Source organism: Takifugu flavidus, chromosome 17 (assembly GCF_003711565.1).
Source record: "Takifugu flavidus isolate HTHZ2018 chromosome 17, ASM371156v2, whole genome shotgun sequence".
In the NCBI taxonomy this organism is placed as follows: domain Eukaryota; kingdom Metazoa; phylum Chordata; class Actinopteri; order Tetraodontiformes; family Tetraodontidae; genus Takifugu; species Takifugu flavidus.
The window spans coordinates 1168763-1186128 of record NC_079536.1 but is presented as its reverse complement, the minus strand read 5'-3'; the positions used below and the strand labels follow the sequence as shown (position 1 = coordinate 1186128).

The window sequence follows — 17366 nt, the reverse complement described above, 5'->3', positions numbered from 1 at the left end:
TCGTGGAAACGCTTGTGAGAACAAAAAAAGTGTACTACTTTCTGGTCATGTTTGTTCTGGTAGCGACGGGTGAGACACATTTCCGTGGGCAAGTAAAGGTAGCATGATTCGGTGTGTCGGTGCTGATCTTTGTGCGAACGAAGCACAGCGGTCGCAGTTAGCGGTCCAACGCCAAAAACATAAACGTTCAGACAGAAGGCGGTGGTGAAAACGGATCTTTGGCCTCGAATCAGAGATTTAACGCGATTATAAAGTGACGGCCACCGCGTTAAAATGGTAAGAACACATTTAAGGCTTGTATACGTAAACCTGAGCGGGAGATTGATTGTCCGGACAATTTAGCCTACAGCTAACTGGCTAATGCTAAATGGCTAGCAAAATGTTTTCCTGACTCATTATAGAGCAGCTTCAGAAGCTAGGCTGCCATTTTACACCAACAACACAGGTAATTCGTCTTTTCTGATCAGTCTCGTTTGCTTGGCCAGGAAAAATCTTTGTCTTAAAAATACCACCCATTGTTTTTTATGCGTATCGTTTGTGGTAATCGAACAGTTTCTACTATCTTAGATTAAGTCCACCCTGCTCTAGACTGTCGGGCTAACGCTGCTCACAAGCTAAGCGGCTAACCGAGCCTCAGTAGCTATTGATGCTAACAGTGTTGCGTAGCAGTGTCGGAACCAGTTCGCAAGGATTCTCTCAACGTGTATTTTCTAAAACAGTCGGCCAACAACTTCCAGGCTTTGACTGCGGTGGTTGTAGTGGCTGTTTTTGGGCGACCACGACTCATTGGCTAGTTAATCGTGGGTCAACCGTCCACGGTTTTGGACTAAAACCTTGTGATTCGTGCCAGATTCAGGAATCCAACACTGTAAATTCTGAGTTAAATCAGGAAAAAAAAGCATTAAAACTGTAGTTAATTGCTCTGTTCTGTGTTGGAGGCATTATTTATCCTGTGTAACTTAGTCTGCATCAATAACATGCACCCTTGTGCAGTAATGGTTGGTTAGCCTGGTTAATTATGATGGTGATGGTTGGTTAGTCTGGTTAATTACGATGGTGATGGTTGGTTAGCCTGGTTAATTACGATGGTGGTGGTTGGTTAGCCTGGTTAATTATGATGGTGATGGTTGGTTAGCCTGGTTAATTACGATGGTGGTGGTTGGTTAGCCTGGTTAATTATGATGATTATTGAGGGGGAACATTTCTAATGTACGATAAATATGCGGATGAACCACGTCTGTAGTTTCTGAACTAGGTTTTTAATGTGTGATACTAGTTCTAATTTGTAAATCGGCTATAATAGTTAACCTTGACGATGTTATTCCTGTTGTATCTAATCAACAAAATGATCTGTATCAAACCCATCAATTAATAAAATATCAATCAAGTATTTTCTAGATGGAGACTTTGGACCGGTCAGACCGATCTGGCCCTGTGGTCGGAGGACGCGGTGTGTATCGGTGGGTTATTGATCCCATCAATCACCTATGGATCACCGATCCCTACTGTTGTGGACCCCCCCTACAGAATAACTGAGGCTCCTCTCTGAGAGGCCAGCGCGTATTTAAACGTGTGCACGTGTGCATTACTGTAAGTACACACCTGCACGTGCAGTGACACCGTGCAGACACACACCTGCACATTGTTGTGTGTGTGTGTGTGTGTTTCCTGGAAGTTGTTAAGGGACTTTAATGGCCCCGTCTGTCTCCAGGGGTTCCAGGATGTTGGAGCGTTTCTTTCCAAAAATACGAGCGCGTCGTGCACTGTAAAGGAATCCGTGTGACCTTATTTATGTTGAACGTGAGGCGAGTGTGTGTGAACACTCCTGTCTTTGGTCTTTCAGCCGGAACGCTCGGCAGCCGTCGCTCGGACCCGTAGTTCCTTCCTTTATAGACCTTTAGTGACCGTTGGATCCGTGGAAACGTCGCCGTTGACGACCCTGTGAACCTGGGTAGAAACCGTCCCCGTTTCCCTCGGCGTGCACGGATGGGATGTTTTTGTGGGACGGGTCTGCGTTCCTCCCTCCGACCCAACACTCGGAGACCTGGTGGATCATCGGACCCCCTGTTTGTGCACCAATATAGTGATCCAGAAGATCACCTTGGTGTAGGTAACAAAGTTGGGTCTGTTGGGACCTGAATGGGCCCAGGCAGTCGGAGATATCTGTGTGTGTTGGTAATAATGAGTGTGTGTGTGTGGCTGCATTGGTTCCTGGGGGGGGGGGGGGAACTGGCGTTAACCCCGGTCCGTCCTGTCGGCTCTGCCCTGGAGGTTGTGACCCGATCTGCAGGGATCAGAACCTCTGCTCCTCTGACCCAGACCGTGCAGGAGCCGCTCAGTCTTGAGCAACACGCGCACGAGCTTGTTTGTATTTTGCTGGGCTTGATTTAAATGTAGGGTAAGAGGTTGTTGAGTCTGGCGTAATCAGATTGGGTCAGAAGAGCTTTTCCCAGTGAGCACTGCTCTCTCTCTCTCTCTCTCTGTCTCTCTCTCCATCTCTCTATGTCTCTCTCTCTCTGTCTCTCTAGGTCTCTCTCTCCATGTCTCTCTCTCTCTCCATCTCTCTATGTCTCTCTCTCTCTCCATCTCTCTCTCTCTCCCCCCCCAGCATCCTCCTCTTCTCTGCCTGTACTCGGATTACTTTGCTGTTTCGGGTGCCAAGTGTTGTGGTGAACCTGTGCTCAGTCGTAGTAGGCAGGTGTGTGGTCGTGCACGTGCACGTGCACGCGCTCCTGCTGAGGGAGCTGCCATGTCCCCCCACCTTCTACCTCCTGCTGTGAAGGGCACCTTATTCTCTGCCTCCCCGTTCTTCAATGCCTACTTGGAGGTATTGTCTGCCCCAGTTGCCATAGAAACTGCTGAATCACCTGAGGTAGCGCTGCTGTTACGGAGCCCGGGCCGGGTCTCCTGAAGAGCCTTGTCTGGCTGCTCAGGTCCACCAGACCTCCACGTTGTCCTTGGGCTCCTCTCAGGGTGTGACGCCCACCCAGAGGCTCAGGGGCATTTGTGCCTCTGCGGTGAGACCGAGGTGTCAAAGTGGACTAATCTGTCATTAGCTGGACCGACGTCACGGTCTGGCCCGCGTCCTGGTCCAGCTGAGAGCGGATGAGAACAGTCCTGGGTCAAAGGCGTGACATCAAAGACATCAAAGACATCAGGCGTTGTTCTGTCCCCCGTAGGTCAGCTGGTGAGTCCGACGGCACCACCCAGGCTGCAGAGCGGGACTGCATCCTGTCTTGGAACCGACCACCCTCCTGAACGCCTCCTGCCAGATGGATCGCACACTCTGAGGTCAGAGCCACTCGGGATCAGAACAAACTGAGGAGGAGCGGATCCGGTCGGGCCCACGCTCACCGGAGCAGGAACGGTAGCTCAGGGGAGAGGAGAGAGGCCATAAGGGGCTCCAGCATGTCGTCCAACAGGACCCAGAACCCTCATGGACTCAGACAGATCGGTCTGGACCAGATCTGGGACGACCTGCGGGCTGGTATCCAGCAGGTGTACACGCGGCAAAGCATGGCCAAGTCGCGCTACATGGAGCTCTACACGTATCCACTCTATGCTCCCTGTTGTCAGTAGGTGTCTGTTGGTCTCCATGGCGACCGCCGTGATCCTTATCCTCCCCTCCAGACATGTATATAATTATTGTACCAGCGTCCACCAGTCGAGCCAGGGCCGAGGCTCCGCGCCTCCGGCCAAACCCTCCAAAAAGTCCTCCACTCCCGGCGGAGCCCAGTTTGTGGGCCTGGAGCTCTACAAGCGACTCAAAGAGTTCCTGAAGAACTATCTGACCAGCCTGCTGAAGGTGAGCCCGTGGGAGGGACCCGCGGCAGATGGTTCCTGGTTCTAACCTCCCTGTTCCCGGCAGGATGGCGAGGACCTGATGGACGAGTGTGTGTTGAAGTTTTATACGCAGCAGTGGGAAGACTACCGGTTCTCCAGTAAGGTTCTCAACGGGATCTGTGCCTACCTCAACCGCCACTGGGTCAGACGGGAGTGCGACGAGGGCCGCAAAGGGATCTACGAGATCTACTCCGTGAGTCTCGTTGCTCTAGGCGGCAGCGGCCGGGGCGCGTCACCGTCTTAACCTCTTCTGTCCCCCCCCTCTCCCCACAGCTGGCTCTGGTCACCTGGAGGGAGTGTTTGTTCCGCCCCTCAACAAGCAGGTACGTCCGGGCCGCGGCGCCGCACGTCCGCGCCGTCGTCACGGCGACTGACGGCGCCGTCTTTGTTGCAGGTCACCAACGCCGTGCTGAAGCTCATCGAGAGGGAGCGGAACGGCGAGACCATCAACACCAGGCTGATCAGCGGGGTGGTCCAGTCCTACGGTGGGTCCACGTGGACTGATCGTCAGCCGACGTCAGGGATCAATAATCAATAATTGCCGGGTCGTGTTTCAGTCGAGCTGGGCCTGAACGAAGAGGACGCCTTCGCCAAAGGCCCGACGCTCTCCGTCTACAAGGAGTACTTCGAGTGCCAGTTCCTCACCGACACGGAGCGCTTCTACACCCGGGAGAGCACCGAGTTCCTGCAGCAGAACCCCGTCACCGAGTACATGAAGAAGGTAACTGTTGCCATGGAGCCGCACCTGCCGGTTCCGTGGGACCCAAACCGTCCCTCTGTCCTCAGGCGGAGGCCCGTCTGCTGGAGGAGCAGCGCCGCGTGCAGGTCTACCTCCACGAGTCCACTCAGGACGAGCTGGCCAGGAAGTGCGAGCAGGTCCTGATCGAGAAACACCTGGAGATCTTCCACACCGAGTTCCAGAACCTTCTGGACGCCGACAAGAACGAAGGTAAAAAGCCACCGGGGCGGCGTTCGTTCGAGGTGACAGCTGAAGCGTCGGTAACCACGGCGACGCCGTCCGTCCTCAGATCTGGGTCGCATGTACAACCTGGTGTCGCGGATCACGGACGGGCTGGGAGAACTGAAGAAGCTTCTGGAGACCCACATCCACAACCAGGGCCTGGCCGCCATCGAGAAGTGTGGCGAGGCGGCGCTCAACGTAGGCGCAGCTTTGGGGAGCGAGTCTCACCCCCCCTCCCCCCCCCCACGAGTCTCACCCACGCCGTCTCTCCCCAGGACCCCAAGGTGTACGTGCAGACCACCCTGGACGTCCATAAGAAGTACAACGCGCTGGTCATGTCCGCCTTCAACAACGACGCCGGCTTCGTGGCGGCTCTAGACAAGGTCAGTGCCCCCCCCCCCCCCCCCGCAGAGCCCGGCGCCTCCGGCCGGGCCGCTCTGACGCCATGGTCGCTCTGTCTGCAGGCGTGCGGGCGCTTCATCAACAACAACGCCGTCACCAGGATGGCGCAGTCCTCCAGCAAGTCCCCCGAGCTGCTGGCCCGCTACTGCGACTCTCTGCTGAAGAAGAGGTGAGTCCGCCGCCGCTCCAGCTCCGCCCCCAGCTCCGCCCCCGCCGCCGTTCTGCAACTTTGCTTCTCCTTCACCCGCAGTTCGAAAAACCCGGAAGAGGCGGAACTGGAGGACACGCTCAACCAAGTGGTGAGTAGGTTTGTAGGCGGCCGGGGCGAGGCCTCCTCCCGGGGGGGGCGGGGCTTTAGTCCTGAACGGCGTCGGCTCTTGCAGATGGTTGTGTTCAAGTACATCGAGGACAAAGATGTTTTCCAGAAGTTTTACGCTAAGATGTTGGCTAAACGCCTGGTGCATCAGAACAGCGCCAGTGACGACGCGGAGGCCAGCATGATCTCCAAGCTCAAGGTGCGAGTCCCACACACACACACACACACGCGCACGTGCACGTGCACGTGCACGTTTCTGCAGCTCAGCCTGTCCTCGTCCAACAGCAAGCGTGCGGCTTCGAGTACACGTCCAAACTGCAGCGAATGTTCCAGGACATCGGCGTCAGCAAAGACCTGAACGAGCAGTTCAAGAAGCACCTCACCAACTCGGAACCCCTGGACCGTACGTGCACTCGTGCGTGTTCAGCCGTGTGTGTGTGGCGGCGCCGACGCGCTCGCCACCTTTTGTTTTAACATGCGTGAAACTGTGTTTCAGTGGACTTCAGTATCCAGGTCCTGAGCTCTGGGTCGTGGCCTTTCCAGCAGTCCTGCACCTTTGCTTTGCCTTCTGAGGTGAGACCCTGTCATAACCGGTCTGGACCCGCACGACACCAGAACTCCTCTTCACTAACGGCGTGTTTTGGGTTCGTGTCTCTGCAGCTGGAGCGAAGTTACCAGCGCTTCACGGCGTTTTACGCCAGCAGACACAGCGGCAGGAAGCTGACGTGGCTGTACCACCTGTCCAAAGGAGAGCTGGTCACAAACTGCTTCAAGAACAGGTAGGACGCCGCTCTGGGGTCGGAACAGCGCCGCCCTGGTGGCGGAGCGTCTAAACAGCCCACGCCGGTTGGTGTTTCAGGTACACGCTGCAGGCCTCCACCTTCCAGATGGCCATCCTGCTGCAGTACAACACCGAGGACAGTTACACCGTCCAGCAGCTCACCGACAGTACACAGATCAAAACTGTGAGCGCACACACACACACACACACACACACACGATGATGTCATTGAGCTCGGAACAAGGTTTAGCTTTATTTTTAAAGCTTCGTGAGGTCTCCTTTCATTTCTGTGGCGAATGAACGGATATTTTCTGTTTTCAGGACATTCTGATTCAAGTTCTCCAGATTCTGTTAAAATCCAAGCTGCTGGTAAGTTTCAGTCCGATTCTCGTCCTGGTGGCACCAGATCAATATGAGCCGGTTTCCCAGAGAACCCAGGAAGCCTCCAGTGATGCAGCAATGTGTGTTGTTCAGGTGATGGAGGATGAGAACGCCAACGTGGATGAAATCGATTTTAAACCCGACACCGTCATCAAGCTCTTCCTGGGATATAAGAAGTAAGCGATGGTTTGTGGCTCTCGCGATCGGAGAGAAGCCTTTTTGTTGAATTTGGCGTCTGTCTTGGTGACAGCAAGAAGCTGAGGGTGAACATCAACGTCCCCATGAAGACGGAGCAGAAACAGGAACAGGAAACGACTCACAAAAACATCGAGGAGGATCGGAAACTCCTCATACAGGTGAACGGGTTCCCTTCTGTCCGTGCATCCTCTGGCTGTTCTAACCCTTTAAAATGGCCTTTGTTTGCTTGCAGGCTGCTATTGTGAGGATCATGAAGATGAGGAAGGTCCTGAAGCATCAGCAGCTCCTGGCAGAGGTTCTGAACCAGCTGTCATCGAGATTCAAACCCAGAGTTCCTGTCATCAAGGTAACCGGCGCCGAACTAACGAGCCGTGGAACACGAGTCGCCGGGTTGTGCTCTAACGCGTTGTCTCCCTCCGGTGGACAGAAATGCATCGACATCCTGATAGAGAAAGAGTACCTGGAGCGAGTGGATGGCGAGAAAGACACGTACAGCTACCTGGCCTGAACGCTGCTGCAAGCTCCCCTTTTCTTTATTTTGTTTTTTTTCTTTTTAAATTATGTCAGTTAAAGTGAGGATCCCTCTGAGTGGCGGCCATGTTGGAGCTGATGACAGCCAACCTGCCAGGAGGGGGGGGGTTTCTCCTGGAACGCCCCCTGCTGTTGAGACTGGGAAGCCCCGCTCGTCCTGTCCCATCTGTAGGACTGAAACTCTTCCCTGTCTTACTGTAAATAAACCACCAGGGGGCGCGACGGCGATGAATTAGCCAATCAGAGGAGAGCCGCATCCAAAGGTTTCTGCATGCTACTGCCTACCTGCAACCACGGCGACCACAAAACATCCGAGAGAGGAGTCGAGCGACCGGGCGGCTGAAGTAAAAGCGATCAACTGCAGCGAGGAGGCAGCCGGTCACCGCGGCCGCGGCGCTTCGTTACGGGCGAATTGTCTTTGGTTTGTCCAGGAGGCGTTTCATTACCGAACAGTGGACATTTGTATAGTGTGCTTCATTTTCTAAATGTGTGATAAATAAAAATAAGGAAAGATTTCTCTAACCTCTCGATTCTGTCCAAACGCTGCAGCTTTTATATATATAGATAGATATGTTTATTGTCACAGAAACAAAATCCCTGTAAACATTTTTACAAAATCAGCACCATGTTGTTGCAGGAAATTAAAAGTCTTGAAAAATGACCTGAAGATCCGGACAAAATCTACAAATATTCAGCTTCGTCGTTATAAAATACAACATTTGACTCTTCACCTGAACCACAGGAAGTAAATTTCCATTGAGGGCGAGTTTGACCACGTTTGGACAGGAAGTTCAGACCAACGAGCGAGAACGGAGGTGTTCCAGGCACCACAGGAAAGGTCGGCCCCGCCCCCACCTGACCTTTAGGCTCGTGCTAAAAATAACTTCCAAATAAATAAGCCGCTGTGATTCTGCTGAATGCGACCTTCACCTGATGACATCACTTCCTGCGGCCCGGCAGCTTCACGTCCAATAAACTTGACATTTACTCACATTTCTCAAGCGCTCATTGACGTTTTAATGTGACCTTTTAAATAAAATGAGGGGAAAACCCCCCCACAAATTTCACGTGAACATTATTTGAACTCCGATGCCAGCACAGGTTGTGGCAGTGATTGGGGACACGTGCACGACAGCCACTTTCACACATGCACTGTGGTGCATCGGGGTCGGTCCAGCTCACGATTTACCCCCAGAGGGTCGTTGAGAGCAGGTGCATCATGGGTAAAATGGGACCCTGGGGGTAAAGAGGGGTTTGACATCAGAGCCCCCCCCACCGGTCTGGAGGACAGAAATCAGTGCACGTGTGAACGCGGCTCCGTCCGGTCCAAAACGTTGGTCCCTGATGTTTCATCTCGAAAAGGTTCGTTGGTCGAAACTGAGACGCTCGAATGAACAAAAAGGTTGTTAAAAGAAAAGAAACAGCATCAAAACTTTGAGTATTCCAAGTTTTCCTGAAGTTTTGAGTCATTCTCAAGATTTCCTGAAGAATGTGGTGCACGTGTGTGTGTGAGACAGTGTGTGTGTGTGTGAGAGACAGTGTGTGTGTGTGTGTGTGTGTGTGTAAGGCCTTTGTGTCATCAATCAGGAGGCATCATTCAGTCAGGCGATCTCCATCTCACGCTCAATCCCAACGTACTTCAGGGCGTCAGCCTGACTGTACCTGCAACACACACACACACACACACACACACACACACACACGTGTTGTCACGTACTAAAACAGGCAGTTTTAACATCACTGGCCTCTGATCAATAATATTGCAGATGGATCCAGTATCGATCAGCACTGACCTGTAGTCGAAGAACAGCTCCTCGCCCGTCTGAATGGCTCTCTTGGCAAAGATTCCTATCCTGTGATCTCCGTTCACCATCATCACTGCGGAGCAGAGCAGAGCCCCTGAACATGCTGAGCGGAGCAGCATCTGACCGAGCGGAGCAGCGCCCATCTGACCGGAGCAGCGCCCGTCTGAGCGGAGCAGCATCTGACTGAGCGGAGCAGCGCCCTCTGACCGAGCAGCATCTGACTGAGCGGAGCAGCGCCCGTCTGACCGGAGCAGCGCCCGTCTGAGCGGAGCAGCATCTGACCGAGCGGAGCGGCGCCCGTCTGAGCGGAGCAGCATCTGACTGAGCGAAGCAGCATCCGACTGAGTGGAGCGGCGCCCGTCTGAGCGGAGCAGCATTTGACCGAGCGGAGCGGCGCCTCTGAGCGGAGCAGCATCCGACTGAGCGGAGCAGCATCCGACTGAGTGGAGCGGCGCCCGTCTGAGCGGAGCAGCATCCGACCGAGCGGAGCGGCGCCCGTCTGAGCGGAGCAGCATCTGACTGAGCGGAGCGGCGCCCGTCTGAGCGGAGCAGCATCTGACTGAGCGGAGCTGCGCCCGTCTGAGCGTAGCAGCATCTGACTGAGCGGAGCGGCGCCCGACCGAGCGGAGCAGCATCTGACTGAGCGGAGCGGCCCCGTCTGAGCGTAGCAGCATCTGACTGAGCGGAGCGGCGCCCGCCGAGCGGAGCAGCATCTGACTGAGCGGAGCGGCGCCCGTCTGAGCGTAGCAGCATCTGACTGAGTGGAGCGGCCCCGTCTGAGCGGAGCAGCATCTGACTGAGCGGAGCGGCGCCCGACCGAGCGGCGCAGCCGCGTTACCTTTAGCGCAGCCGCGTTACCTTTAGCGCAGCCGCGTTACCTTTAGCGTAGCAGTTGGGGTTGACGGAGTGGTTGGCGAAGCGGATCTTGTTGCCTTTCCTCGTTGCGTCGACGACAAAGTCTGAGGCGCAGAAAGGTTTTAAGGTGAGCGGGTGCGTTTCTGCCGTGCGACTCTGCGTGACGGCGCGTTACCGTTGTTGAGGTTAAACAGGAAGCTGCACATGTATTTGTCATAAACCTTCCCCCTGCGGTCCGCTTCATCCTGAGAGATGATCTGCACGAGAACAAACCAGGGACATTAGAAGGACCCACACGCCCCCGTGGGCGGCGCCCGGCGGCGGCGCCCAGCAGACGGCGCCCGGCGGCGGCGGCGGCGTACCTCTCCGCAGTACTCGGAGATGAAGTCGTTCTTCTGGACCGGCTCTTTGATGAAGATTCCCCATCCCGCCACGTCGGACGGCGCCAGCAGCAGGTGCTGAAATCCACAAGTTCAGATGAGACTCGTGGCGGCGGCGGCGGCGGCGGCGGCGCCCGTTTATTGCGGTCCGGTACCTTCTTGGCTCCTCTCTGGATGGAGCAGTTCTTGCAGGACACGTTCTTGCTGTCCCAGTGGTCCGCAGCGCCGCAGGTCAGGCACAGGTCCGGGTCGCACTCCCTCACGGCCAGGTAGCAGGGACACTGCTTGGTGTTGCACTGGGCTTTGCACCGGCACCCGGGGAAGCGGTTCTGACCTGCGGACCGGCGGAGGGGGCTGTTAAGGCTGCAGAAACCGGGCCGGAGCGGGCGGGAACGCCTCTTACATTCGGAGCTGCACTGGCAGAACTTCTCGCAGAAGTTCTGGGCGGTGACGCAGGGGCAGGAGGAGTCGCAGGGCTGCCGGGGGTGGTCGCAGGGCTGGTAGTTGTACACGTGGTTGGACGAGCCGTCTGCAGCGGGACACAACGGGTCAGGAAAGAGGCTGGAACGGCACACCGACTCCGGTTCTGGTACCTTTCTTCAGCTGGATTTTGCGGCAGTGAGTGGCCCAGAGCCGGTGTTTCCTCTTCTTCTTCCTCGGGGGGGTGTCTTCGTCCTCAGCAGGCGCCCGAGCGATGATGCTCGACTCTTTGACCCGGAACTCGTAAACCTGCAGGGGAGACAACCTTGAATCCTGGAGCGCGACAGCCTTGAATCCTGGAGCGCGACAGCCTTGAATCCTGGAGCGCGACAGCCTTGAATCCTGGAGCGCGACAGCCTTGAATCCTGGAGCGCGACAGCCTTGAATCCTGGAGGCGCGCTCCAGGTGACGGCGGCCACCAACTCACCTGTCTGCAGGTCTTGGTTCCGATGAGCCGCGCGATGGCGCAGAAGTTGTCGTAGTAGGTGCCGATCAGAACCCTGAACAGGGAGGCTTCTGCTCCGTTCCACTCCACCGCTTCAGCCTCGCCGCTCAGCTTCATCTTCACGGGAGTCTGACACCGCGAGTTCCCCTCTGCACAGAGGAACCAGAGGATCCAGAGAGGAACCAGAGAGGAACCAGAGAGGATCCAGAGAGGAACCAGAGAGGAACCAGAGAGGAACCACAGAGGAACCAGAGAGGAACCAGAGAGGAACCAGAGAGGAACCAGAGAGGATCCAGAGAGGAACCAGAGAGGAACCAGAGAGGAACCACAGAGGAACCAGAGAGGAACCAGAGAGGAACCAGAGAGGATCCACAGAGGATCCACAGAGGAACCAGAGAGGATCCACAGAGGAACCACAGAGGAACCAGAGAGGAACCACAGAGGAACCAGAGAGGATCCAGAGAGGAACCAGAGAGGATCCACAGAGGAACCACAGAGGATCCACAGAGGATCCAGAGAGGAACCAGAGAGGATCCAGAGAGGAACCACAGAGGATCCACATTGGATCCACAGAGGAACCAGAGAGGATCCACATTGGATCCAGAGAGGAACCACAGAGGATCCACATTGGATCCACCTGTGGCTGCACCACCCTACAGGAGTGTAGCGATCAAAAGCACCTGAGCTGCTGGTGTTCTCGTCCTTCTTGTAGTCGTCGTCTTTGTCGTTTTCGCGCTCGTCGTCCTTGCTGCCCTCGCGGTCGCTGTCGGCGTCTTTGGTTTCCGAGGAGACGGTGGGCGTGCTGGGCCGGCTGTTGCTGTTCGGCTGTCGTCCGCGGCGACGGCCGACCGCGCGCTTCGACGGGGTCTTGGCCCGCTCGGCGAGGCCCCCGGCTGGATACTCGCTGGCGATCCCGTCCTGAGCGGCGAGAGCGTCCCAGCAGTGAGGACAGGAGCAGACACAGGCTTTAAGCAGGCGGGTCACCTGCTCACCTGTAGCAGGTACATGTAGCAGTCGAGGCCACAGGGTTTACTGTCCACCAGGTTCTCCAGGTTCTTGCGCTTGTAGGTGTTGGGGGTTGCGTGAAAAGCTGAAATCAGAGCCGGGATCAGTGGTGCGGACCTTATCTCCCGGGGGTTCGGCGCCGAGGCTCTGGGACTCACGGTGGAGGAAGCAGTCGTATTTGAAGCAGCGCCTGCAGAACAGCGTGTGGAAGGAGTGCAGGCTCTGCTCGCGCTGCACCGACCGGGCGTTTGGACCGTCGATGTTGGGCGTGCACTCGGGGGGCAGCGCACCGGGCAGCTGCTGCTCCGTCAGCTCCTTGTACCTGACGACACACACACACACACACACCCTCGTACTCCTATCTCTGTGAGGACATTGTGCATCATTTTCCATCACAAGTGATCTGTTCAACCACAGCACGACTCCAACAGCCCTAAACCAGGACACTAACTTCTCTTTGAGCTCCTCGGTTGAGCCTTTGTCGGGGAACATGGCAGAAATGGCCTCAAAGATCTTCTCAGAAGGAAACTTCTTGCCGTCAGCGCCGGTGCGGCCTGAATACAAACACACTCGGATCAGAGGACATGTCTCACACACACACGGGGACGGGACGAGGGACAGGAAGAGGCTCAGGGACAGCTTGATGCTCACTTCTGCTGCATGTACAGAAAATAGAAAGGATGAAATTTCCCTCTGCAGCTCTGCTGAATGAGCTCGCAGAGGAGATCTGAGTTGAAGAAAAGAAAGAAAAGCCTTTCATGTAGCAAAGGACGACTTTCTCTCTTCTACACAGTTTTGTTTGTCGTTGGACTCACTCTCGCTGGTGGCGAGCACGTCCTTGCGGGTGTCCTCTGGACGCTCCTTACTGTCACACAACTCCAGCTTGTCCACCTTGTAGTCGTGTTCTTCCTCCTCTTCGTCATCTTCGTTGTCACTGTACTGGGCCAGAGCGTTCACCAGCTCCACAAATATCTCATCGTTGATGAAGCCACATTCTGTACAATAAAAAAAGAGGATTTGGGCACTTTGAGCAGGATTGTGAGAGATCCAGATGTTTTCTGGCTGCCAATCACAACTATAGGACCAAATATTAGCCATTGCTCCCAGTCCTCACCTCTGTCTCCGTGCACTTTCCCATCATAGTTCTTTATCAGCTCTTCGATGAAAGTACCGTCTTGGTCCAGGATCTCGTCTCCCATGTAGGGAATATTATGAAGCACCGTCTCGTCCTCTACCTGATGGTTAGAACACAACCACCAGCGGACCCATCAACCACTGCCAACAGTAAAGTCCTGTGTTTACTCAGTGAAAAGGTTCCAAGTTCTCACACACCATGAAGTTCTGCTGCAGGGGCGACCAGGAGTACATGACTGGGACTGAAGCCACAGCGTTCAGGGTCTTCAGGGGGATAACCTGCCTGGGGAACTCCGAGAAGCTGCTGTCCACCGTACACTGGAGACAAACCCACAGTCAGAACACGCGTCCACCCGTAGAGACGCCCCAACACGGCTGCACCCACCTCCCGGGTGCCTCTCAACGAGCCCACGGATGTCATGATGTGAACTGGCTGGATTCGCCTGGTCTTCCACTCCTGGTTCAAGATATCAGTTCGCTCCACGATCTTTTGCCGGTTGGTGCTGAACATGCTCTGAGAGAAGAGTCAGAATAAAACGGTGAGACCTCACAGGCTGTTTGTGGAATATTTTACCAACAGATGTGCAGCGATCGTCTCAGCGCCGTCACATTAAGCCGGCAGAAAGTTGAAGGAAAAAAAAGAAAGAATCTGGTCCACTTCTATCATAAAATCTCCCCTGTGGACAAACGCAGCATTATACTGGTGTGTTCCTCCGTGCTTTCTGGCTCCATCCCTGTTCACCCTCTACTCCTCAGACACCCACAGCTCCTTCACCTCCCACCTGCAGGAGTTCTCTGACGACTGTGATTGTCGGCCTCATCACCGACGGAGATGACGAGGAGACGAAGGACCGATATAGAACTTTGTGGATCTCCAGATCAACCCTGGAGGTGGTGCTGGGCTTCAGCAGGCAACAACGTTGAGAGGGTGACCACCTACATGACAATAAACTGGACAGGTCCCACAATACGGACATTTAGGAAGCTGACTCTTCCTACTCAGGAGACTGAGGTCTTTTGGAGAGCAGGAGACACTCAAGACCTTTTATGGTGGTGCGGTTGCCTCCTCCATCTGCTAGTGTTCCTGCTGGGCAGGCAGCATCTGAGCCCAGGACGGAGCCAACCCTCCTGACTAGCCTGTCCAAGCTCTCTGGACTCTGTGGAGAAGGTGGGCAACAGCTGATGCTGGCTAACTCGAGGGCTACGCTACACAGACCCCCTCCAGGGCAGCAGACTGTTACACCCGCCCAACTGCAGTCAGACTCTTCAATCGACATGTGTGAGACAGTGTACGCGCTCACGACTAAATCAGCACAACCACACGTCTCTACACCCGTGTGTGTGTATATATATCCTTCTGTACTCAGTAGTTAGTTCTATTTCTTGCATTAACCCTTTCCCTGCATCTAGACCCCCAATATTGTCCCTGAATTTTCTTTTTTCCCCTGTACCTTGCATGTGGGTGGTGATTCTTCACCATTGTGAGACTATTAAAGATTAATCTTACCTTTCCTGCACTTTAATATGAAATATGAGTGATGTTACTGACAAGATCAGCCATATACATATGCATATATTGCAGAATTGTTAAATTCAAAGTAACTTTTCATCTGCAACTAAACCGTCTTTCATATTAATAAAAAAAGATTTTAAATCGCAATCATAATATTAAGGGAAAATATTGCAATTAGATTATTGAAAAAAACTGTCCAGCCCAAATGTGTGAACAGGATCTAATAAGTTACTCAGAATCCAGTTTTGCTACTCAGAACTGAGTTTGTGCACTGAGTGTTTTTATGGTTGGAGGCCAAACCTTGATTTCATCGGCTCGTCTGAAGCGTTTGAGCTGGCGAAGCCTCATGTACTCGGACTTCACCCTCCTTTTCCAGCAGGCAGGTCCTTTCTCCGAGCGCTTCCCTGTCAGCACCATGATCGCCCTGCAGCCAAACAAGAAGATGCTCACCATGGCGACGGAGGCTCTGAAATGATGGTTTTAGCAGCGGCTCTGTGGCCAAAGAACAGCAGCATGAAGAGGAGAACATCTAATACATATTCTGGAAAGGCATCTCCTTAACCTCAGTTTACTGGTGAAAAATGGTGAACAATCCTCCACAGTAAAATGGCTTCATGCCTCCTGTGGGCAGGTGTCTCCAGGTGGAGCTTCTTTCCACAAAGGAAAGATAAACAGTCCTGACAGTTATTAGGATTCTAGCACCTGAACATTTAACAGACGGAGACGAGTCACTTGTATAAACTTCTACGAATGACACACGTTGGGGGAAGAAAGGCAAGAATGAATCACAAAGTCATTCAAACAGTTTCAGGATTAACACGAGAGCTGGGTAACAATAATGTCAGACACATTCCTTCACTAACCAGATGCAACTGTTTAACTCTCACAAACTTTTATATGATGCTCCCGGTGTGCTGCATTAGTTTGTAAGGGTCTGGGGCTCTTTTACTTCTAAAACTGGTCGCAGGGATATTTTTAACACCGGAAGCTTAAACTCTTTACAGCGGTACAATGTTTGACACGAAGCCTTGGCGAGCTAGCTAAGAGTTGGCCGGTCAACAAAGATTGGGGCATCCGCAGAGCGTCAAGACGAGACCCGGGTCTTTTGAATCACATAGAACAGGCTGGAAATAAAGACACCGGCAATGACACCCTCTCTTACCTGCGCCAAAGGTCCTGTCCTCATCCAACGTCGCGATTTAGGGTTGATATAATAAATAGTGGCAAAGTCGCCCTTTGTGTCGAGGATTAGCCGTCTCCGTATCCAGGCTAGCTGTAACGTTAGCACGATAGCTAGCTAGCACTTAGCACAGTATGGGGAGCGACTCACTTTGAGCGACACCGGCTTCACATTACCGGTAGTCGGCAAACAAGACACGTCGAAGATTCAAGTTCGAGGCGACGTTTCACCAAAAGTACAACATTTGTAGATATCGATTTTGAAAATTATTTCCAACATTTGTTCTAAAATATTGTCGAAACACTGTTTCCGCCTCAGAAGAGCTACAGTTCAAACTGCTCACCGTCTCACATTCGCCGCCCACTACAGCCGCATCAGATTCAAGAGGCGCGAAACGGTTGAGCCAATCGCAGAGGTCGATGGAAGAGCTTCTCAGTATTGTACTCGGCGATTGGTTGGATCTTCGACCAATGAGCTCCACAGCTGCATGGGGGGTCCAGAAAGGGGGACATGTGGACGGTTCTCTTTGTTCTCTGTAGTGTCAACCGAATAAAATGCTAAATATGCTGCTTGACAGCTGAAATAATAAAAGTCAAACATCATTTCGTTTTTTTTACCAGCGTTGGTGGCCATTAACCAATAAGCAATTCAACATAAAATGTCATGTACCTAATATCAAGCCGAAAACCAATTTTTATACGTAATTCGTTTTTACTGTCTAAATATCTGTCTTTCGGATTTTAATCAAGCGCCAATTGGTCCAAGTAGGACATTAGCGTGGATTAGTATCGTTACTTTGGCGATAATAGACGCAGGAGGCAAGGGTCGCCAAGTTTGTTTAGCCCCGCCCCCTTCTCGGCGTCGTCACCTTGTCTATGTTGAGTTTACGTACGTCGGAAATACGAGTTGCAATGAAACATGTACCGTGCACGCTTGATACTGTGTGTGTGTGTGTGTGTGTGTGTGTGTGTGTGTGTGTGTGTGTGTGTGTGTGTGTGGTGTGTGTGTGTGTGTGTGTGAAACATGATCCTAATATACTTGAGGGAACCTCTCAAACTATAACGTTGTGAACAAACACACGTATTAAAACTTGGTTGCAGCCTGCAAGATGGAAAACACCAGCAAGAACAAGTGGAAGTTTTTCCATCACAACAAT

At 53.5% G+C, this 17366-nt stretch overlaps 2 protein-coding genes across 4 annotated transcripts; one reads left to right on the top strand and one right to left on the bottom strand.

Moving 5' to 3' along the window:
* The first annotated feature begins 30 nt into the window (after positions 1 to 30).
* On the top strand, positions 31 to 7935 carry LOC130513650 (cullin-1). Its single transcript, XM_057012507.1, has 22 exons — positions 31 to 276; positions 3180 to 3548; positions 3631 to 3805; positions 3869 to 4036; positions 4117 to 4170; positions 4238 to 4328; positions 4401 to 4564; positions 4630 to 4792; positions 4872 to 5002; positions 5080 to 5187; positions 5269 to 5375; positions 5457 to 5505; positions 5590 to 5721; positions 5808 to 5925; positions 6019 to 6095; positions 6183 to 6301; positions 6382 to 6487; positions 6625 to 6672; positions 6778 to 6860; positions 6935 to 7040; positions 7115 to 7228; positions 7310 to 7935. Exons 2-22 carry the CDS (start codon positions 3409 to 3411, stop codon positions 7388 to 7390), a joined length of 2334 nt encoding a protein of 777 aa, XP_056868487.1. The 5' UTR covers positions 31 to 276; positions 3180 to 3408; the 3' UTR covers positions 7391 to 7935.
* A 28-nt stretch (positions 7936 to 7963) lies between these two features.
* On the bottom strand, positions 7964 to 17000 carry ezh2 (enhancer of zeste 2 polycomb repressive complex 2 subunit). Of its 3 annotated transcripts, XM_057012505.1 has the most exons (20): positions 16828 to 17000; positions 16554 to 16743; positions 15331 to 15454; positions 13903 to 14031; positions 13716 to 13835; positions 13498 to 13618; positions 13199 to 13378; positions 12835 to 12937; positions 12542 to 12705; positions 12371 to 12468; positions 12059 to 12296; positions 11361 to 11527; positions 11047 to 11182; positions 10857 to 10982; positions 10609 to 10787; positions 10436 to 10531; positions 10249 to 10330; positions 10097 to 10177; positions 9207 to 9291; positions 7964 to 9075 (listed from the first exon to the last, which is right to left on the bottom strand). In XM_057012505.1, the coding sequence occupies exons 3-20, from the start codon at positions 15445 to 15447 to the stop codon at positions 9015 to 9017; spliced, it is 2283 nt and encodes a 760-aa protein (XP_056868485.1). In that variant the 5' UTR covers positions 15448 to 15454; positions 16554 to 16743; positions 16828 to 17000; the 3' UTR covers positions 7964 to 9014. The 3 variants fall into 3 exon arrangements, with proteins under 3 accessions (XP_056868485.1, XP_056868483.1, XP_056868484.1); XM_057012503.1 differs by lacking the exon at positions 16828 to 17000 and having other exon boundaries at positions 16193 to 16582; XM_057012504.1 differs by lacking the exon at positions 16828 to 17000 and having other exon boundaries at positions 16361 to 16582.
* Positions 17001 to 17366: the final 366 nt, after the last annotated feature.